Source organism: Petromyzon marinus, chromosome 38 (genome assembly GCF_048934315.1).
Source record: "Petromyzon marinus isolate PM22_M1 ecotype Great Lakes invasive population chromosome 38, UKy_Petmar_22M1.pri1.0, whole genome shotgun sequence".
Taxonomy (NCBI): Eukaryota; Metazoa; Chordata; class Hyperoartia; order Petromyzontiformes; family Petromyzontidae; genus Petromyzon; species Petromyzon marinus.
This window is the reverse complement of record NC_133704.1, coordinates 3576682-3599216: the sequence shown is the minus strand read 5'-3', so window position 1 is coordinate 3599216 and position 22535 is coordinate 3576682. Positions and strand designations below refer to the sequence as shown.

General features: G+C 50.3%; 2 protein-coding genes across 8 annotated transcripts in view; one reads left to right on the top strand and one right to left on the bottom strand.

The window, feature by feature from the left end:
• LOC116950226 (ARF GTPase-activating protein GIT1) overlaps positions 1-260 on the bottom strand; it is a 29019-nt gene extending 28759 nt beyond the window's left edge. For all 6 annotated transcript variants that reach the window (XM_076072535.1, XM_076072538.1, XM_076072539.1 and 3 more), the window contains exon 1: positions 125-260. In XM_076072535.1, coding sequence (XP_075928650.1) covers positions 125-176 — 52 coding nt within the window. In that variant the 5' untranslated portion in view covers positions 177-260. The remainder of the gene's footprint in view (positions 1-124) is intronic.
• A 406-nt stretch (positions 261-666) lies between these two features.
• On the top strand, positions 667-21847 carry LOC116950225 (ankyrin repeat domain-containing protein 13D-like). Of its 2 annotated transcripts, none has more exons than XM_032967851.2 (15): positions 667-839; positions 5020-5155; positions 13245-13369; positions 14811-14856; positions 14998-15141; positions 15287-15476; positions 16289-16355; positions 16505-16586; positions 17038-17105; positions 17226-17356; positions 17474-17631; positions 17925-18062; positions 18407-18693; positions 19133-19209; positions 19475-21847. In XM_032967851.2, exons 1-15 carry the CDS (start codon positions 738-740, stop codon positions 19818-19820), a joined length of 2097 nt encoding a protein of 698 aa, XP_032823742.2. In that variant the 5' UTR covers positions 667-737; the 3' UTR covers positions 19821-21847. The 2 variants fall into 2 exon arrangements, with proteins under 2 accessions (XP_032823742.2, XP_032823743.1); XM_032967852.2 differs by having other exon boundaries at positions 668-839; positions 18407-18636.
• The last annotated feature ends 688 nt before the right edge of the window (positions 21848-22535 follow it).

The window sequence follows — 22535 nt, the reverse complement described above, 5'->3', positions numbered from 1 at the left end:
CATCACCATAACCAGCATCACCATCATCACCATAACCAGCATCACCATCATCACCATCACCAGCATCACCATCATCATCATGGTAACCCGCATCGCCACCACCGCCATCACAGCGGGGCTGTACCTGGCGCGCTGCAGTCTGCGCACACCTCGGCGCGCGTCATCTTCCTCGACATCTGGCCGAGCGAGCGAGCTGGCGGGCGGGGCCTTCAGCTCCCGCTGAGAATATGAACGGAATTTACAGACCGACGACCAAACGGATAATACGATGGCGATGATGATGTTGATGAAAGAGCCGCTTGCTTGTTGCTGCTGCTGCTGATGTGGATGTTGAGGATGCGGATGAAGAGGGCGAGAAGGATGCACGGTGAGTGGGGACGCGTCCCACACCGGGGGTTGCGCGGACCGCACCACTTACACCAACGCAGGGGTGGGGGGGGGGCATACTGCCCACACGCACGGACACCCAACGCCCGCTGACAAGCAAACGCACCCCTCGCGTTCATTCAAAGTCTTATCATTAATCATCTCAGTCTAAAGGTTACGCGTTCCGATTGCCGACATTTTCATAGGGCTGGCGTTGCTGCGAAGCGTAAACTGAAGCACTCGCCAACACCCCCCCCCCCCGCGTGTCGCCGGTTATCCCGAGTTGGTCTCGCCCGCGCGGCCCGCCCTGGAGCGCGGCGGAAGACGCGGGGGGGACGCGCCACGGCCGCTGCCTCTGAGCCCGCGCCGCCATGAGCTCGGCCGACAGGAACAAGCCCGAGCACTTCCCGCTCCACCTGCTCGTGTGGCGCAACGGCTTCGGCGAGCTCGAGCGGCGCCTCAGCGGCGACCGGGTGAGGGGAGCGGCGCGAACGCGGGGCCCACGGCCGTTGCCGCGTTTACATTTCCCACGCGCTTTGTCCGCCGCCCTGCGCGCTGTTGGTCGCGGTGGCTCACGTGGTGCCCCGCTCGACCAATTGCGAGCGAGATTTCGCGCATCCGCGCTGCGGATTTCAGAGAGCGGCGGCCGCGATCTCCCCCCTCCCCGCGGGAAAGTGCGGAGTTTTAAGGCCCCGCGGGGTCGAGGCGCGAGGGACCCGGCGGCGCGGCTAGGCGAGGCCGGGCGTTTTCGAGGCTTCGTCGCAGGCCACCTCTCCCCGTGCGCGCTGTGGTTGATAACTGTGATGACGGGGCAATGGCGATGGAGATGCTGGGATGACAGGTCACGCTGGGTTTTTTTTGTAATCGTAGGTAAGGGAGAGCGCGTTGCCATTGGTGAAGTGACCTGTCAATGTTAGTCATTACCTTCTCTCCTGCCTTCACACACACATCCTGTGTTCGCAATGCCTAGGGGGGAGGCCTTCAGTAATGAATCTCTGTACTTAATTCACAGGTGATTCTGTTGTTATTCCCTCTTGACACGATATTCGGCGAGATCTTGTCACTTAACTGCTCCTGTATTGCTACCCGGAAGAGATGCGAATGGCACTTGAAATGGAGACTTGAAATTATAAAGCCGATAAACGACAAAGGCAGAGAGCTGCTGTGTTGGCAAGTCAAGCTTCTGTATTTTAAATGAATCATACACAGAGGGGAGCACGCAAGTGATAGTGGCAAGGGGCAACTGTGGTGCAAATGTCGTGACGGTATTCCCATGTGATAATTAGCACATTGACGAGGGTGATCTGAGATAATAAATACCTCTCCTTAACTACACACAATGTACCCCGTTGACAAAATTAATGGGAATATCTGGGCTATAGAATTTTTCCCTCGTGGATGTACAAGATAATAATTTTGACACATTGCCAATGGAGACCTGGTTGACAAATTACCGCAACAGTATTTACACACAGGAAGAGCCGCGATTAACAAACACATCGACGAGGCAAATCTGTGTCGTGATCAATGGCTGGCCATGTACACAATGAGATCTTGTTGATTCGTCGACATTGGAGATACTTGCAGGTTTCCCAAGCACCACTTTCTGCACAGTATTTACACGCAAGAAGAGACGCGATTCGCACGGCTACGTGCGAGGGAGGCGCTGGGGTGCGATCGCCTCGCCTGTGTTTACAGGCAGACGAAAATAAAATTAACGCGACGCATCAGAAGAGAATTCATAACAGTTCGCACTGTTGCAGTTATAGATGGGGAGAGGACGCATGACAGTAGCGATGGAGACCCCAACTTGCTGAACAATGCTCCTGGTTACTTACAATTATGCACAGGTCTGCTCTCTCCGGATATTAATAAACATGCATAGATATCGAACACACGCCACTCTGTCAATTTACTGCTTGATGAGATTCCTCGCCACGCTTTGCTGGTCATGAGGGTTATTTGGCCACGATTTGTACATCTGGTGAAGGTGGGGAGCATGGCAGTCCACGGATCACTGTTGGCACTGTCAGAGGCCATGTACGGTGCTATGTCAGCTGTGAAGATCATGCAAATCTGATACGGAAACGAGTTTCAATGGCGAAACAGGATGAGCAGTTAGTGGGTGGAGCACACAAGTGTATCAAGTGCTTGTCCAACCCTGTAAGCACTACCATATTGCCTACTAAATATGAGTACTAAGCCTAACTAACTGGACTTGTACTTGACCTACCCATAACCAACTTTCCAATCAGACATGAGTACGAACCCAGACCGTAACCAACTAGACACAGTTACTAATCCTACCACTCACAAACAAGCCACGCAGCCCCTAGTCCTAATTATTGCCATTAACCAATCAAACCATCCACGCACTAATACTGGCTGTGCCCCTATTTCTAAACAAATAGTCATTCATCTTCTTTGGTTCTTTCGGTAAAGTCACGTAGAATGAGAATGACTTCACCGAAAGAACCAAAGAAGATGAATCATTGCAGTCACGAAAGCTTTAAATCGAAAAAATAGTCATTCATACACGAGTGATCGTTAAACCTCTAATCAACGAGCCAACCAATCACTGACCCTTCCCTCTATCTTTAACACACCTCTGTCACTTTGACATTTTTGTTCGTGTTTTAGTTTTGCTATTCAAATAGTTCTGCAGTGACTTAAACCTGGAAATGTGTGCGGGTTATTTGTAAAAAAAAAAATCTCCCCTTCATAAATATTTAACCACCTCTCACCCAAGCTCATCCGGATTTGCAGCGTGTTCGGTGCCCCTGGTGACTTGCTTCAGTGATGCCCCACCGCTCGGTTCCGCTGGCATTTTCAAAAGTGGTGTTTTCCTTGTGGTTGGTTAACCAGACCACGCACTGCTGCATCTTTTGTTGCCTGTATGAGCGCACAGCTGGTTCCTGGGTTATTGAGTAAATCAAACAAAGACTAGTGGAATTAGAACAGAGCATTGCACGGTGCATCAGTGCAGGTGGAAAGGTCATGGCTGTAGGCTGTGAAAACTTTACTAGACTTAGCTGAAATCAATAAACTCTTACTGACCACTCGAAGGGGTTCTGCTGGTGTCGGACATACCTCGATGTTTGAACAAACACCTCGCACCTTACCCATGTGACAGGTCACCCTGCACCACACCCAGCCGGTCACCCGTAACTCTACCAACCTGCCTGGGTTAGTAATAATGGCTTTTATTTCCCCAGGAAGTCCTCACTGACTCTTGATACTCTTTTAGTTGTCTGGGCTTTTTGGGATGTTTGGCCAATTCTATGAATGAGTGTTTCGCAAGTGGGAGGAGACCAGAGTACCTGGAAATAACCCTTCACACGTACAAGGGGAAATTGGATACGATTCCTATCTCCCAGGTGAGAGGAGAGATTAATAATAATAATACTGATATCTCTGGGCCGTCTCCAAAACCAAGCCAACAAACACCTTATATTCCTGTACAGTCCACCATCCAAGTACTAACCAGGCTCCATCCTGGTTCTGAAATGTGATGGGATTGGGCACATTCAGGGTGATAATTCACTGTGTAACACTTTTTTTTTCCTGGGTAGTAAGTGTTATTTCCTAATTGCTTATGCCTCAAAAGTACAGAAAATGGCTATTATTCCCCACAAACTTTGCTTTTGTGACCAGGACTGATATTTAGAAATGTATCTGTTTTCAATGAGAAAACGTGTGTATTTGTGTCATTCCTTCAAATAAAGTCCTGGTCACAAAAGCAAATTTTGTGGGGAATAATAGCCATTTTCTATACTTTTTAGGCATAAGCAATTAAAAAAAGAATACTTACTACCTAGGAACAAAAATGGTGTTACATAAACACCCGCACCCTTGTCCCTTGCATCCATGTTGTCCTCATGCACGGCACCCTGTGTGGGTCAAGCCCTAGGCAGCCATCATACAAACACCAATATGAACACCAAATGGAAATTGCACACGTGTTGTCAAAAAGCGCCTTTTACCATTGAGATGGGACAGTGCGGTGTAACATAAAGCACAGGAGTTACATCTCAAGTGGTTGATCCCGTTTTCAGAGGAGCCAAGATGTGAGGGGGTTGCCTAAGATCGGTATGTCCGTCAGCACTGATGCCAGGAATGCGTTGCTTGAGGGAACTGGGCAGACCCAAACAACCTTCTTCGCAGACAGGAGGCACAAGACGGCATTCCCTATGCGCGTTTTATAAGGGCTGTCATGGCTGCATTCGTGGAGGAGTGAGAACACCTGATTCGGTTTGGCAACTGAGAGCGAGCCACATTAAGCGCTGTATGTGTGCACGCACATTTGTGTATACTGTATGTAACAAGATAGTGGTTAGTGGGCTGCACTTAAGAACCTGGCTATCACTGATTGATTCCTGGCCATGGCTTCACATCAAGTGTGGATTATTTTAACCTGTGCTGGGCCGACACTAGGTTGACTCAGACTTCAACATGTACCTGGTGCAGTGTATAAACATCAACACTGGGGATACAAAGGTGGCCGAGCGTGGTGCAAGACATTCCACTCCCTTGTGCATTGTGCCACCCTTCATTAGTGCTCACCACCTGCTAAAACGGTCTATTAGGACTCTACAGGAGATATATGTGTGTGCGTATGTTCACGCGTGTGCACGCGTGTGTGCGTATCATCAGAGCAATCTGGACTCGGTGGACCCTCGGGGTAGGACCCCTCTGCACCTGTCGGTGGCACTGGGACACCTGGAGTCGACGCGGGTGCTGCTGCGCTACAACGCCGACGTCAATCATGAAAACGCACAGGGCTGGACGGGTGGGTGGCTCACTCCTGGGGCGCCTGGTCAGCCTCATGTCCATTAAAGAGATAACATCAGAGATGACTTCTACTTTTTGAACAGATGACAGCCCATTGAGAGCACAAGTCTGTTTTTCCAGGGAGGGAAACCTGGATTTAATTAAGTGTAGCAGCGCAGAATAGGTGTGTGCAGATAGAAGCCCGTAGACGTACCAGCCAGTACTTTTATGAATGCACAACTCTAATAACCTAGATTATCACGAGTGCGCAAGATAGATAACATAGATTGGCCTTTATAGCTTGGTGAGAGCCCATTGAGAGTAGAAGTCTATATTTTTTTATAGAGATCTGGATTAATAAGTCCAGCAAAGCAGAAGTGATTTACATTTTTTTCTAATGATTAACTTGATTTGAAGCTTTCGTGACTGCAGGAATCCATACTCTTTGGTTCTTTCGGGTAAAGTCACGTAGGTAGAAAAATAAAATGAAACAAAAATTAATATATCACGGCGCTTCGATCGCGACACAAGCGGTTGTCCTCAGGCAGAAAAAATAATCCAGCAGTGGAACTGCTGAACCAGCGAGAGAGCTGTTACAACAAGAGGTTATTTATGTGCTAATGGGCAAGCAAGCGGATGCAAGCACATGAGTTGTGTTAACGGGGGAGGTTAGGGAAAGAGAGATTAGCATGAAATGAGCTTCCGTCGCCGCATAAGAGTATCATCCCCGCATATGCGAACAACAGCAGTGTTAATGGGAGATTAGCACTATGTTGATGGGAGAGAATAGGCAGGGAGATTAGGGGGATTAGCAAGTTAATGTCATGTCTATGTGTAACACAAGCTGCGGCGCTGCCAACTGCGCTGTGAGAGGCAAGAGCGTCCACGCAAGGGGAACCACCGCAACGGTGGTCGCGCCAGTGAGACACACAGCCCATCACACAGCCAGAACCATCGGTACACCGAGGCTAAGGGAGCAGAGGTGGCCATGTTAGTGAGACCCCAGCTGGTTAATGCAGAGGCACCTACAGTGAGGGAAAAAAGTGTTTGATCCCCGGCTGATTTTGTACGTTTGCCCACTGACAAATAAATTATCAGTCTATAATTTTAATGGTAGGTTTATTTGAACAGTGAGAGACAGAATAACAACAAGAAAATCCAGAAAAACGCATGTCAAAATGTTATAAATTGATTTGCATTTTAATGAGGGAAATAAGCATTTGACCCCTCTGCAAAACATGACTTAGTACTTGGTAGCAAAACCCTTGTTGGCAATCACAGAGGTCAGATGTTTCTTGTAGTTGGCCACCAGGTTTGCACACATCTCAGGAGGGATTTTGTCCCACTCCTCTTTGCAGATCTTCTCCAAGTCATTAAGGTTTCGAGACTGACGTTTGGCAACTCGAACCTTCAGCTCCCTGGATGTTTTTGTTGTTATTCTGTCTCTCACTGTTCAAATAAACCTACCATTAAAATGATGGACTGATCATTTCTTTGTCAGTGGGCAAACGTACAAAATCAGCAGGTGATCAAATACTTTTTTCCCTCACTGTAACAGGGCAATGCAACTCAGAGAGTTGGAGATAACAGCCAAACGGCAGGGAAGAATGGAAGCACCACAGCAAGTTCAGAATCAGAATCAGAAAGGGTTTTATTCGCCATGAAAGTTCACACCGACACGGAATTTACTTTGGCAGGATGGTGCATACATTCAACATATAGGAATCTAAAATCTCAAATAAGTTTTAAACAAGTCTTACTATAATAATAAGGGTTAAAAGTCTAACTAACACCAAGGGGCTGAAGTATATAAAATTGAATAAATATCGAATATAAAATAGCTTTAAGATATAATTTAAAAATTAAAAATACAAATAGGTTAACATAGTTAATATCGGCAAGGTGTCATTATGTAGAAAAAAATGTTAACATCAGTGTAAGCCCTTGGCCTTGTTTAACAGGCCAGCAGCAGATGGGAAGAAACTGTTTTTATGGCGTGAGGTTTTGGTCCTGAAGGACCGAAGCCTTCTGCCGGAGGGGAGTAGCTGAAACAGAGTGTCCAGGGTGGGAGGAATCGGCCATAATCTTCCTCGCTCGCCTCATGGTCCTTGTCGTGTGCAGGTCCTCGAGGGTTGGTAGATTGCAGGCAATTACCTTCTCAGCAGTGTGGATGATACGCTGCAGTCTGCTCTTGTCCTTGGCAGTGGCAGCAGCGTACCAGACGGTTATGGAGGAGGTGAGGATGGATTCAATGATCGCTGTATAGAATTGCACCATCATTGTCTTTGGCAGGTTGAATTTCTTCAGCTGCCGTAGAAAGTACATCCTCTGTTGAGCTCTCTTGGTGAGGGAGCTGATGTTCAGTTCCCACTTGAGGTCCTGGGAGAGAATAGTGCCCAGGAAGCGGAAGGACTCTACAATTTTGACTGGGGAGTCTAACAGGGTGATGGGGGTGAGGGGGGCTGTATTCTTCCTGAAGTTCACAACCATCTCAACTGTCTTTAGAGCATTTAGCTCTAAGTTGTTCTGGCTACACCAGGTCACCAGGTTGTCAGCTTCCCACCTATAGTCAGACTCATCCCCACCAGAGATCAGCCCAATGAGAGTGGTGTCGTCCGCAAACTTCAAGAGTTTGACGGAATAGATGATTGGAGGTGCAGCTGTTGGTATACAGGGAGAAGAGCAGTGGGGAAAGGACGCAGCCCTGAGGAGTTCCGGTGCTGATGGACCTGGAGTCAGAGATTTGTGTTCCCAGCTTAACGCACTGCTTCCTGTCAGACAGGAAGTCTGTGATCCATTTACAGGTGGTGTAGGGCACGTTCAGCTGGAAGAGCTTGTCCTGAAGCAGGGCAGGGATGATGGTGTTGAAGGCAGAGCTGAAGTCCACAAACAGGATCCTGGCGTAGGATGCTGGGGCGTCCAGATGCTGTAGGGTGAAGTGGAGGGCCATGTTAACTGCATCGTCCACAGACCTGTTGGCTCTGTAGGCAAACTGAAGGGGGTCCAGGCGAGGGTCTGTGATGGCTTTTAGGTGTGCCAGGACCAGGCGCTCAAAAGACTTCATTACCACAGATGTAAGGGCGACCGGTCTGTAATCATTTAGTCCTGTTGGCCTTAGCTTTTTGGGCACAGGGATGATGGTGGAGGACTTGAGACAGGCTGGTACATGGCATGTCTCCAGGGAGGTGTTAAAGATGTTGGTGAACACCGGAGACAGCTGGTCAGCGCAGTGCCTGAGGGTGGCTGGAGAGACAGAGTCCGACCCGGCTGCTTTGCGTGGATTCTGCCTCTTGAAAAGTCTATTAACTTCTCCCTCCTGAAAGGAGAGAATCGTCTCTGTAGTATGGGTGGGGGGTGGGGCCTCTTGGGTGGGAAGGGGTGGTTCAGGACAGTCCAATTGTCTTTCAAATCTGCAGTAGAACTCGTTCAGGTCGTTGGCTAGGCGGGAGTCGTTAGTGGTGTGCGGGGCTCTGGGTTTGTAGTTGGTGATCTGCCTGAGCCCTCTCCAGACAGAAGCAGCGTCGTTAGTAGAGAACTGGTGTTTTAGTCTCTGAGTACAGTCGTTTAGCCTCTCTCACCGCTTTGCTAAACCTGTTCTTCGACTCCTTGAGTCTGTCTCTATCCCCACTCCTAAACGCTTCCTCCTTCTCCAACCTCAACCTTCTGAGCTTTGCTGAGAACCAGGGCTTATTGTTGTTAAAGTTCACCCTGGTACGTGTTGGGATACAGCAGTCCTCACAGAAGCTGATGTAGGACGTCACAGCCTCTGTGAGTTCATCCAGACTATTGGTAGCAGTCGTGAACATATCCCAGTCAGTACAGTCTAAGCACGCCCACAAATCTTCCACAGCCTCACTGGTCTACTGTTTAGATGTCCTCACAGCAGGTTTACAGAGTTTTAGTTTCTGCCTGTATGCAGGAATCAGGTGGACCATGACATGGTCAGAGTGTCCTAGTGCTGCTCGGGGGACGGCTTGGTAGGCTCTACTGACTGTAGTGTAGCAGTGATCCAGAGTGTTCCCTTCTCTGGTTGCGCATTTAATGAATTGTATGTATTTGGGGAGTTCGTGGCTGAGATTACCTTTGTTAAAGTCGCCAAGTACGATAACCAACGAATCTGGATTTGCTCGCTCCACACTCAGAATCTGATCGGCGAGCATGCGTTGGGCCTCTTTAACCTGAGGACAAGGCGGCAAATAAACTCCGACCAAAATGAGCGACGCGAACTCGCGAGCGAGTAAAACAGTTTACAGGTTATAAAAATTGATTCAAGGAGTGGAGAACAATGTTGCAGAATCACTGTGACATCTACACACCAGCCACTGTTAATGTAAAAACAAATACCACCGCCTTTCGTCTTGCCGGAGAGTGCTATGTCACGATCCGATCTTACAAGATGGAATCCTGCTAGTTGTAGCGAAGTGTCCGGAATCAAATCACACAGCCATGTTTCCGTGAAGCACAAAGCAGAAGCTGAAAGAAAGTCTTTGTTTTTTACTATCAGTAGCTGAAGTTCATCCATTTTGTTGTACAGTGAACGTACGTTGGAGAGGAAAAAGATCGGAAGCACTGTTCGGATCCCGCGTCTGCGTAGCCGTACTAGAGCCCCCGACCGTTTACCCCTTGGGCGGCGTTTCGCTGCTTGAGCAAAGCCTAGCGCAGCATTGACTAGAATGCCTACTAATTCTGCCGCTGGAAGCAGAAAAGTAGGAATTAAATCCACAGGAGTTGTTTCCCTGATATTTAAAAGTTCGTCTCTTGTTAGAGAACTCCGAAAATCTTGGCAAAACACTGAATTGACAGACAAAACAAGACAAAACAGGGCGCACCGACCGGCTGAGGCTACCATCATCGGCGCAATCTTCGCACCAGCACGGGTGTGCTGAACAGTAGGCTTCTCTCACCAGCACGGGTGTGATGAACAGTAGGCTTCTCTCACCAGCACGGGTGTGTTGAACAGCAGGCCCCTCTCACCAGCACGGGTGTGCTGAACAGCAGGCCCCTCTCACCAACACGGGTGAGATGAACAGCAGGCCCCTCTCACCAGCACGGGTGTGATGAACAGTAGGCCTCTCTCACCAGCACGGGTGTGCTGAACAGCAGGCTCCTCTCACCAGCACGGGTGTGTTGAACAGCAGGCCCTCTCACCAGCACGGGTGTGTTGAACAGCAGGCCCCTCTCACCAGCACAGGTGTGCTGAACAGCAGGCCCCTCTCACCAGCACGGGTGTGCTGAACAGCAGGCCCCTCTCACCAGCACGGGTGTGCTGAACAGCAGGCCCCTCTCACTAGCACGGGTGTGCTGAACAGTAGGCCCCTCAACACGGTGTGCTGAACAGCAGGCCTCTCTCACCAGCACGGGTGTGCTGAACAGCAGGCCCCTCAACAGCAGGCCTCTCTCACCAGCGCGGGTGTGCTGAACAGCAGGCCCCTCTACAGCAGGCCCCTCTCACCAGCATGGGTGTGCTGAACAGCAGGCCCCTCAACACGGGTGTGCTGAACAGCAGGCCTCTCTCACCAGCATGGGTGTGCTGAACAGCAGGCCTCTCTCACCAACACGGATGTGATGAACAGCAGGCCCCTCTCACCAGCACGGGTGTGTTGAACAGCAGGCCCCTCTCACCAGCACAGGTGCACTGAACAGCAGGCCCCTCTCACCAGCACGGGTGTGCTGAACAGCAGGCCCCTCTCACCAGCACGGGTGTGCTGAACAGCAGGCCTCTCTCACCAACACGGGTGTGATGAACAGCAGGCCCCTCTCACCAGCACGGGTGTGCTGAACAGCAGGCCTCTCTCACCAGCACGGGTGTGCTGAACAGCAGGCCCCTCAACAGCAGGCCCCTCTCACCAGCACGGGTGTGCTGAACAGCAGGCCCCTCAACACGGGTGTGCTGAACAGCAGGCCTCTCTCACCAGCACGGGTGTGCTGAACAGCAGGCCTCTCTCACCAACACGGATGTGATGAACAGCAGGCCCCTCAACACGGGTGTGCTGAACAGCAGGCCCCTCTCACCAGCATGGGTGTGCTGAAAAGCAGGCCTCTCTCACCAACACGGATGTGATGAACAGCAGGCCCCTCTCACCAGCACGGGTGTGCTTAACAGCAGGCCTCTCACACCAGCAAGGGTGTGCTGAACAGCAGGCCCCTCAACACGGGTGTGCTGAACAGCAGGCCTCTCACCAGCACGGGTGTGATGAACAGCAGGCCCCTCAACAGCAGGCCTCTCTCACCAGCACGGGTGTGATGAACAGCAGGCCTCTCTCACCAGCACGGGTGTGTTGAACAGCAGGCCCCTCTCAATACAAAACTGGAAAAAACAGGGCGCACCAACCGGCCGAGGCTGCCATCAAAGTTACGACTTTGCATGGTTAATAACGTCTTTCCAATGAGTGCTCAGCTTATACCCATCTTCTCGGTTGAAATTGTCTCTGTGTTTATATATCTGGATGGCTTCATGGACAAATCTTTGATGGTAACCCGAAGGTTTGGAGAGTACCTTGGTCTCGGAAAAAAACAATATCGTGCGAGCCCACTGCGTAATTACAATGATCAGCCACTGCAGAGGTATTGGTTCTGCCGTGTTTCAAATCAGCCTTGTGTTCGCGAGCACGGTCCGGGACGTGTCGTTTCGTTTCCCCAATGTAACTGCTGCCGCAGACACAACTTAATTTGTAGACACCAGGGTATTGCATGTCAGGAATGACATCCTTCACAGATGGGATCAAATCACGGATTTTGTGTACTGTATTGAATCGGACCTGGATCTTGTGTTTGTTTAAGATTTTGGAAACAATTTTGGTAACAGCTGCTATGTATGGCAAGGTGATGGTTTTGATTGGGTCCTCAGATGGTTGTCTCCCCATGGTTGGGGCTACAGCTTTGCGGATTGTGCAGTCTGAGTATCCATTCATCTTGAGGGCTTGGTGTACGTGCTCCAGTTCACTGGCTAGGTGGCGTTGGTCGGAGATGCAGCGGGCCCTATGGTGTAGTGTTTTGATGAGGGAGTTCTTCTGGGCCGGATGGTGGTGGGAGTCAGGCTTTAGATGGGAATCCGTGTGGGTGGGTTTCCTGTAGACGGAATGTCCTAACGAGCCATCAGGCCTCTTCTTGATGAAAACATCCAGGAATGGTAGCTTGCCATCATTTTCCACTTCCATGGTGGATTTTATGGAAGGAATGTATGGAATTGATGTGGTTGAAAAAATGGTTCAGTGCTGGCTGGCCATGTGGCCAGATGATGAAAGTGTAATCTCCGTATCTCTTCCACAGGGAAGGACGTAGGGTTGATGGCAGGATGGCATCTGTTTCAAATTTCTCCATGAAAACATTCACTACCACTGGTGATAAGGGAGAATCCATAGGGGTACCTTCATTTTGTTTGTAGAATGTACCATTCCAGATGAAGTAAGTGTTTGTAAGGCAGTGCCTCACCAAAGTTGGTACATCAGGATTCAGTCCCTGTTGGACCAAGTCTTCAATTATTACTATGGTGTCAGGTACAGGTTCATTGGTGAACATAGAGACTACATCGAAGCTGACAAGCAAATCATCTGGAGAGAGTAAAATGTCCTTGATTAGAGAAACCAAGTGAGCTGAATTAAGTACTACTGAGGTGGTCTTGCCCGTGAATGGAAGCAGGGTCTCAGACATAAATCGGGCCAGATTGTAGGTAGGTGAGTTGATGGTAGAAACGATAGGACGGAGTGGAGTACTTTCTTTATGGATTTTTGGAAGACCATAAAATCTTGGTGGTCTAGCAGCCGAAGGTTTTAGATAGAGCTGCTTGGTCGATTAATAGTGCTGTTTGTTGCTGGTTGCTTGACATTGAGCCATTGAGTCTGTGCAATGCAATCATGAAAACAAACTTCATAGAAACTCAAGAGAAAACATTCTTGCCTAGATATCCATGGATTCATACAGAGACGCTTTAACTTAGACTTTCTTATAAACCCACAGATGTACACAAAGATCCAAAGATTAACAGACCAGGTGAGCATCCACGAAGTGAGACTAGTAGTCTCTTGTGCAGGGGAGGCCTGGGTGCCGTGTGTGTTGAGGGTGTGAGGGCCGTTGTGCGAGCCACTCCTCTCCCCGTGCGCTGCCGGCAGTGCTGCAGGAGGCGGTGAGCACCGGCGACCCCGAGCTGGTGCAGCTCGTGCTGCAGTACCGGGACTATCAGCGCGCCACAAAGAGGCTCGAGGGCATTCCCGAGCTCCTTGGCAAACTCCGCAAGGTGCTGCTGCTTTTGCCATTGCGACAACCGCCAACACCACCTGTACCACCACCATGCTCCACACCCGCCAACCTCTACCGCATTGGCCCACTTTCACAACACCCGCCCACCCCCCCCCTACACCAGCACACCTCTACATGCCCACCTCCATCACACATGCTCGCCACCACCACCACACACGCCCACCACCACAAACAACAACAACCGCCATTTGCCACTAAGCGGCGGTGATGTCACCACGACGCTTGTGCCAGGCTATGTGTACGTTGAGGCCGCGTGAAGTGTCAAACGCCCGCTGGCAGGAGGTCACGGGGCAGACCCAGGTGCCCACACCACCACACACTCACCTCCACACCTATCCACCATCACCTATCCACCATCATCACCAATTCACCAATACCACAACACTCCACCACGCCTGCCCACCACCTCTTCTATGACTACACTTGGACACCACTACCAAACCATTTACCACCACCATCTCCACCACAGGATCTCTGATTTTTTCCACACTCTCATCCAACCTCTTCAACGCATCTGGAGATAGGACAATTCGTTTGAATGCTCCCCAGCCCTCGTAAACAAATGTTAACATTTTCTGTAAATGATGATCACCTCATTAGACAGAAGCGCGTGTAAGCGTTTGGGAACCATTGCGAGTAATAAAACAAACAGAAGGTGATTTCTGGACAGAAAATATGCTGTTGTGCCAATGAGATTGATCCTTCCAGCATGCTTCACATGTCATATGATCACCATGCTGCATGTATAATGTACTACAGCCTCGTTTCACACTGCCCAGATTCAGATTTGTGGCTGTATCTTTCGGCGCATCCCCTACTCCTGCTCCCCACTACCTTCCGTGTCCTTGTCTTCTCCCTCCCTCACCCATCGTCCTTCCTCTCCTGATATCACCGCTCACTTCTTCGCCTCCCATCTTCTCGCCTCCCACCTCTTCCTCCGCTGCGTCGACACAATCGGCGCCTCGTTCGCCCGTGTGGCTGCTCATGAAACCGCCGCGTCTGTGGATTGGCACAGTCACAGGTCAAAATGCCCTTCAAAAACACAAGAGGTTTCTATTTTTCCGCCGCTTGTGGTTATTTTTAATTTTTGGACCTTAGCACAGTAACACAGACGTGCACCTTCCGCCACGTGCCACCAAACCACACGTTGTGAAGTATGCTCGTTCCAGGTGTTAAATCTGTGCCAGTGTGAATTACTTACAAAATGTATAATAATAGACAGCTCATTATCATCCACTGTTAGATTAAGGCCTCCCCACGCAGTGATTGCCATGTAGTTGTGTTTGACCACACATCACACTGGTCAGTGTGGGCAGGTATAAGGTTTTGCGTAAAGCATCGCAATTGCTGGCATGGCTCCTATAGGCTGCTTCAGTGCCTGATGTGACTTCAAAATTATGTTTCTGTGTCCCTTTCAGGCCCAGGACTTCTATGTGGAAATGAAGTGGGAATTCACGAGCTGGGGTAAGTCTCAACACTACAGCATGTGGTACATTCCATGGGTGGAAACGATTTCTCGGAGTCAGACAGAACCACTCCTCACCTGTGCTGAGTCATCCCCCCCACCCCCCTCCCCCACCGTGCGTTCTCCCCGGGTGCGTGCAGTCCCCCTGGTGTCCAGGATCTGCCCGAGTGACGTCTACAAAGTGTGGAAGTGTGGCGCCAACCTGCGTGTGGACACCACGCTGCTCGGATTCGACCACATGACGTGGCAGCGTGGCAGCCGCAGCTTCATCTTCAAGGGACAGGGTGAGGGGGTCCTCCTCCCCCACCACCCCATTCCACCTCCCACCTCCCTCGCTGTACTGTCCGCTCCCCCCCACCCCCTACTCCTCCCCACTGCCCCCCCATCTTCTATAACGTGTGTCGCCCATTGTCTTGCCTGAATGTGCAGACGAGGGTGCGTTGGTGATGGAAGTGGACCATGACAAGCAGGTGATGTACCTGGAGACGCTGGCACTGGACCTGCAGGATCCTGAGCTGCTGCTCTCCACCATGAAGCCGTCCGAGGAACACATTGCCGGCCGCCTCACCTCGCCCATTGTCTCCACGCACATCGACACCAAGAACATCCAGTTTGAGAGGTGAGAGGGGGGCAGCTCGCTTGGGGATTGTGTCCAGGGTTTTCTGAGACGCCCGTCAGGGACTCGTTCATTCCCCCTGCAGAATTCAGTTGCTTGCGCTGCATTCGCAAAACCACTTGCAATGGTGCTGGCCCTTTGCGCGAACCAGCCTGGCCGACCCGGCCCAAGTTCGTCTCTGCTGCCTTTAGTTGCCCGACCCAACATCACGTAGCCTTAATAAGTGGGCCCAGGAGTTAACTTTTTTGCTAGGCCCTGGTAGCACCTGCAGCATACGTTACCATCAGTGATGTGAATGCTGTATAGGGTTTGGTAGCAGTCACAATATATCTTGTATTTTTTAAAAATATCAATCGTGATATAAATCTAGCGGCTGTGACATCAGTAGCATGTTGGTTCTTCCTAATGCAGGCAGTCTGTGCTGAGCAAGGACCGATTCTTGGGTCGATTTATTGAGGCCTTGGGAAAGGGTGCGCTTTGAACCCTTGGTGAAATTACTTATAAGCCAGCATCCTTGGGCTTGTTTTCATTGCGGAACTGGAGAAGACCTACATATTGTTGGTTAAAGTGTATGGCTTTACCCTCAAACCACAGCCTTATTTCTGTAAAAACAGCATTAAAAATAGCAATTTTGAAACTAAGACAGCATAATATGAACATTTTTTTTTAAACCACCATTACTCATCTACATGTGGCGGTCGTAATTTTATGGCCTCAAATGCCACGCCGGTGCTCCACACGGAACACCAGTTTCCCAGCATGACCCAAGCCCAGCATTGCTCCAGCTCAGTTCGGTGTCTCCCTCATGCTCACAGGAACATGTCGGGCATCTGGGGCTGGAGGAGCGAGAAAACCGAGGCGGTGAATGGATACGAAGCCAAGGTGCGAACCCTTCAGCTGTCTCCTACGGCGTGTCGCGTAAATAAATTCCACGCGCAAATTAGCGTCGAGCTGAGCGCGAGCACACCGGTGCAGTGTCGGTCCCTGGCACGCGGTGCAGTCGGGAGTAACGCGGCGGTGTCTGGTGCCAGGTTTACAGCGCCTCCAACGTGGAGCTCGTCACCAAGACACGCACCGAGCACCTCTCCGAGCAGGACAAGTCCCGCAACAAAGGTCCGCCCTGGGAGCTGTCGCTCAAGACGGTTCACACGCCTGCCCGTTACAGAATCGTCTATATGAATTCATATTGTGAATTGTCCGTCTCTGTTGAGCAATCTCTCTCTTTTGTATGGCATTGGAAAAACAACTGACTTAATACTTGTATTGAGTCTGGTATCAGGCGTTGCTTGACATGTAGCGTCCGTACCGTCATGTTTGTTAAGCAGTGCACGGAAGCTGCACATTACGCATAGGCATGTGAATCTGTACGTGCCGCCCTTCGCATGTGTGATTGGCAAATATATACGCGTATTTATATTTGACTACCAGCCTCCTATACAAATATATGCATTGAACGGGAGGCCTCAGTGTAAAATAGCAAGTGTAAAATATCCCAAAAAGGCCTTAGCTGCTGATTCTTTGTTGGAAATCTGAGCTAACTGTGCATCGTATTTTATTGACACAGGCACCAAGACACCCTTACAGTCCTTTCTGGGAATAGCTGAGCAGCACATTGGCACCAGCAGTGGCGGGGTGAGTGCTTTGCCCCCACCGGCCCATCTCTGCAGTCATGCCTGTTTCATTTTGCTTACGCTGCCGGGAAGAAAGTTTAAGCATGGCGCTGATGACCTGCCACCTCTTACTGTGGTGTAGGCGGAGATCTTGCAGGTGGCCAGCCCCACCAACCCCACAGCCATCACCCCCGAAGAGTATTTTGACCCGGCATTTGACCTGGGCGTGCGCGACATTGGTCGTCCCATAGAGCTGACCGTCAAAACGCAGAGGTGAGCGACCCCGCCACGACCGCCCGTCACTGCATGCCAATGTTCTCCTCTACTGCTCGTCCGTCGAGCGAGCACGTTTGATCGTCTGTGTGCTGCCGTGTGTGGGGGGGGGTGCAGGTTCAAGGCCAAACTGTGGCTGTGCGAGAACCACCCGCTGTCACTAGTGGAGCAGGTGACGCCCATCATCGACCTCATGGCCATCAGTAACGCGCACTTCGCAAAGCTGCGTGACTTCATCACGTTGCGCCTGCCCTCCGGCTTCCCCGTTAAGATCGGTGAGGTGCATGGTTGTGTGGTCCCATCTTCATTGTTCACCTCATTACCTCCAGCCTGCCATCAGCTCCTCGCCACCTTCTACTTACTGCCTTCTATTCACCACCTCCTCACAATTCCTCCATTCCCCAATCCTGCCGCTCCATCTCCCAGCCCTTTACAACTTTTTCAGCCTCCATCTCCCACCCCCTGACAACTCCTCCATCCCGCATCCCCCCACCCTCTTGACAGCTCCTCCATCCCGCATCCCCCCCGCCCTCTCAGAACGATTGCTGTCCCCTCGTCCCTCTGACAGAAATCCCTCTGTTTCACGTGCTCAACGCTCGCATCACGTTTGGGAACCTGAACGGGTGCGACTCGCCGGTGGAGAGCGTGTGCTGCTCCGTGGCAGACGGAACGCCGTCGCCCAGCGGGGAGGCCGAGGACCCCACGGGTGAGCGGTGGACACCACCCCTCTGCCTCACCATGGCCTCACCTCAGCAGAATTTCTAACTTGGGAATGTTGTCTCGAAATCTCACGACTTTTTGGGCTTCCCTAGCAAAAACATTTGTCAGGAGTTGAAGACGCCCGCAGTGGCGTGTGCCGAAAACTTGAGAGATGTACTAAACTTGGGGCGGCCGAACTTGGGGATTTGCACAACACCTAACCGCTCAGTTTCAGCATCGACCGGTCGTCGTGTCAAGCGTTCAGAGTGACAAGAGTACCTTTCGCAAGACGTCGCTTGCCCTGCTGCTCGTGCTGACAAGACTCCGTGTATGCGCATGTGCGGTGCTCAGTCCCGCTGGTGCAGGCGATCCCGGAGGTGACCGTGGCGGCGGCGTGCCCGGCACCGGGTGAAGGTGCCGGCGTACGCAGCTGCGAAGTCGACCCGTCGGTGTTCGAGGCCCCGCGTGGTTACACCGTCGTGGGCAGCAGCAAGCATGAGCCCATGCGGGATGAGGACGATGACCTCCTGCAGTTTGCCATCCAGCAGAGCCTGCTGGAGGCCGGCACCGAGGCCGAGCAGGTGGGCCGCGCCGTTGGAAGTGTGGAGACGGCAGGAGCGTGGGACGGTGACACGAGGGTTCGTGCCACACTATTTTCACATGACCGAGGTTTGGCTGGACTACCAGCAAAGTGGGCATTTGCGCACCGTGAGCTTTCCCAGTCATTGAGCCACTTCACGGCTTCACCCATGCTCATCAGCCACCAGCAATCAACTACTTGACTAAGGCCTCTTCAAGCAGCCGTGATCTCTCACAATCTTTCGATGTAAGAATCCACCCAGCACGTGCAAATGAAACGATCTCATTGCTCAAACTTTGCCCAACTTATATATCTCAATCAGTCTAAATCATTTACGTTGGGCCCGGTGTATACCAAATCAACTCCGAGACTAGCTCACCGGGCAAATTCATTGTTGCTCAGTGGCTCAATCAAACTGTACTTGTGACTCTCTTCCTCCAGGTTCCATGCTTCTTTGGTTTCTCTGCTCACGTCAGAACTTGCCATGTCGTCCGCAGGTAACCGTATGGGAGGCCTTGTCCAACAGCGTTCCAGGCGGTCAGCACCTCACCGACGAAGAGAGGGAGCTGGAAAGGTCAGTACATCCCCCAAGTGTGCCGTGTCAACATTACTGACAAAAACAAGCGCAGCGGCACACTCGCAATGTTTGTATATGTAATTACTGTTTGCCAGCTGCACACAGATGCCACGTAGTTTGTTATGAGGATCCGGCAAAGTTGATGAGCTTCCTGTCTCTATATGTTTTCACTGTTACCGAAGCTCAGTGATCACAGCTCTTGTTTTTATGTTAACAGCTCATTGGGACGGAGGATATAAAAATATTTGTTTGACCACTGCAGGGCCCTGCAGGAAAGCTTGCTGCTGCACGCAACAGCAGCGGGGTGTGGTTTGGCCAAGGAAGGAGGAATCTTGGGCACGGCAAACCCTAGCGATGAGGCGGCACCGGCGGCACCGCTGAAGGACGTCGACGCCGGAGAAGGAGACGATGGCGGCACAGTGCCGCCGGCACAGACGCCGGTGGCGGCGCAGTCGCCGGCCTCCTTGCCAGTACAGGTCGGCTACGCTGAGCAGCTGCGCCTGGTGCTGGAGATGTCGGCGCGAGAGCAGCAGGAGGCCGAGCGCCGACAACGTGAGGAGGAGGACGAGCTGGAGCGAGTGCTCATGCTGTCGCTCACTGAGAAGTAGCGGCGTCGCGAGCGCCGTCTCGCCTGTTCGCCGGCCTAGCGGCACGCCTATGAGGTCGCACGTAGCGGCAGCAGGGTCGCACCTTCATCAGTAGGGGGCAGCAGCAGCTGCTGCAGCCCGAGTGCTGGCTGTAACCATGTGACCGCTTTGGGAGGTTCCCGACATTCCCAGCAATAGTCGTTTTGAAGGATTTAGGCTTGCGTGTCTCCCTACCCACCACCAGACCTCACAAAGGCACGTAGCTGCCTGAACATAAACTACAGCTCCAACCTATGACACGATCGTCATTGCACAAGGCAAAAGCCACAAGGAACCAATCTGTTCGGGTAAAATGTTTCCCCTTTTCATTAATCATAAAGCGGCAAAATTACCTGTCACCTTGCGGAGACAAATTGACGAGTTAAATTCCATGCATAGGCGTGTTGTATCTGCCCAAACATTTTTTTTACTGAAAGAAGATATTATGGTACTTGGGATATGATAAATAGTATATGTTCCGTGTTATATCATGTGACACGAGAGGTATAAGGGAAAAGCAGAAGAGTGACAATACCTGGTCAGTGTTGACAGCACTTGAGCTGACACACCTTCCAATGTACACTCACCTGGTTTAGATAAGGGACTTAATATCACTATTATCCTTAATATTGCTATATATCACACTCCTCTTTGTGATTCCCCAAGGACCTCCAAAGCGGCATCATCTGCTCGCAGCAACACCACTTTTCAAGATCACGGGTTGGGGTTTAGTCCGTTTGTGCAACGGTGACGACTGCTTTGTGATGATCTGTGTAATTCCTATCATACACACTTATAAATTTTGTTCCATTTAAAAATGTACTATTTCAGGATGTGGGTTGCGTACTTGGCCTCTTGCGGGTGTGTCATTGAAAACGGGTGTAACCGTTGCCACGATTTATGTGACGTCTGATGATTGCGCACCTGTTGATTAATCTATGCGAGTGAGGTGACCAGAGCTATGCTGCTGGATGGGGAGGGCACTGCACTGCGTTTGCAGCATTGATGAGGTGTAATGCAGCCCTGTTGTAGGATTTAGTACTTGCCTAAAGATGGATCTTTGTAGACCTTGGCTGCATCAACAGCCATTAGGTACTGGCTGTCAGTCCTGCCAGGCTGTACAAAAACGGGCTTATGAAATATGCTGTACAATACACGGCACCAACGCCAAGTGGCACTGAATTCCGTTGTTAAGCCTGACGATGCGGTTTGTGTCCCGTCTTTTCTGATCAAAAAGTGCAGACCAAGATGATGAAAACCGAGTAGTGGCTGCAATCATGTGCGTAGAGAGCCTTTTTCGATCGAGATTGTCTTTGCAGTACTACAAGGCCACGGTGGATTTGTAGGTGTCTCGCTGTCGTACTGATACAGCCCGTAGAACTGTGTGCATTATTGTCTTTTCGCCCGTATTGCGAGAGATTGTTTGTTGTATGAAGAATAAATCTTGCCTTCTATCGTAGGCCTCTAGTGTCAGTACCAAACAAAGCATTGTTTTAGGCAGACGAAGTAAAATGTTTACGCGTTGTAATAAACTCGTGGCCACATGCAGGTAGATCCAATTATATTGGCAGACTTGATTATTAGAACTTCAGAAGTAGTAGTGGACGAATGCGCTTGCACATGCAGTGATTGCTGATTTCGGCAGCCACACTAAATTGTATTGTTTATGTTGTGCCTTAAGTGGTGTGTGCTAATTTATATTTCTTTGAAGCCATTTACTTTAAACTCCATGAACCAAATGATTGTCTTACAGTAATAGTTGTTTGTGTATATAGTTTTTTTTCTTTTCTTCTTAAAGACCTTGTGTTTCATTTCCTTTCTGTGCACAACGCATGTGACAAGTGCGGCCACAGCGTTCTGACGACGAAGGTCCCTGCACCGAAGTGACGGCAGTATTTGCGCAGTAGTTCTATCAGTGACACTTGCCAGTGTTCTGGGCCTTGAGTACACACAGTTTGGCTGGCAGTACAAAGTATTTATACAATAAAGAATAAAACTAGCCATCTCTACGTGGCGCTTTGGAGTGTTTGTTTTACAGTACCCTGACTGGTTATGTTCGTCTTGCTACGTTTGTACTAAACACCATGAAATAAAAAATAACCGTGCAGCACCGAAACTTCTAGATTTAAAGCTTTCGTGACTGCAAGGATCCATACTCTTTGGTTCTATTCGGTAAAGTCACGTAAAAAAAATACTCCACTCCACCCACTCACTCCACTCACTCACTCCACTCACTCCACTCACTCACTCTACCCCCCCCCCCCCCCGCTGCTGGTCCGTCATGGTCCCCACCTGCTCCTGGTCCATCAATTAAGCAACCATTGGAAAGATATTCTTAGCTCTTTTGGTAAAGTCGCGTTGAAAGGAAACAATAAAATAATAAAATATATATAAAACAATAACAATTCTCACGACGTTTCGACCATAACACAAACGGTCGTCATCAGGTGTGACGACTGTGTTATGGTCGAAACGTGAGAATTTTTATTGTTTTATATATATTATTATTTTATTGTTTCCTTTCATCGTGACTTTACCGAAAGAGCTAAGAATATGAATTACTGCAGTCACGAAAGCTTTAAATCAACATTGGAAAGATGTTCTGAATCAAACCAAACATTAAACTAATTTTCAATGGTACAGTATATTTTTTTAAGTAGTGGTATCCCAAACTTTCGCAGCTGCTTAAATTCCCTT

Coding starts and splice junctions, on each gene's coding strand:
- LOC116950225 (XM_032967851.2), top strand. CDS start 738: ATGAGCTCGGCCGACAGGAACAAGCCCGAGCACTTCCCGCTCCACCTG. Junction 16,356..16,504: donor TGAATGGATACGAAGCCAAG/GTGCGAACCCTT, acceptor GTCTGGTGCCAG/GTTTACAGCGCCTCCAACGT. Junction 18,694..19,132: donor CGTGGGACGGTGACACGAGG/GTTCGTGCCACA, acceptor TGTCGTCCGCAG/GTAACCGTATGGGAGGCCTT.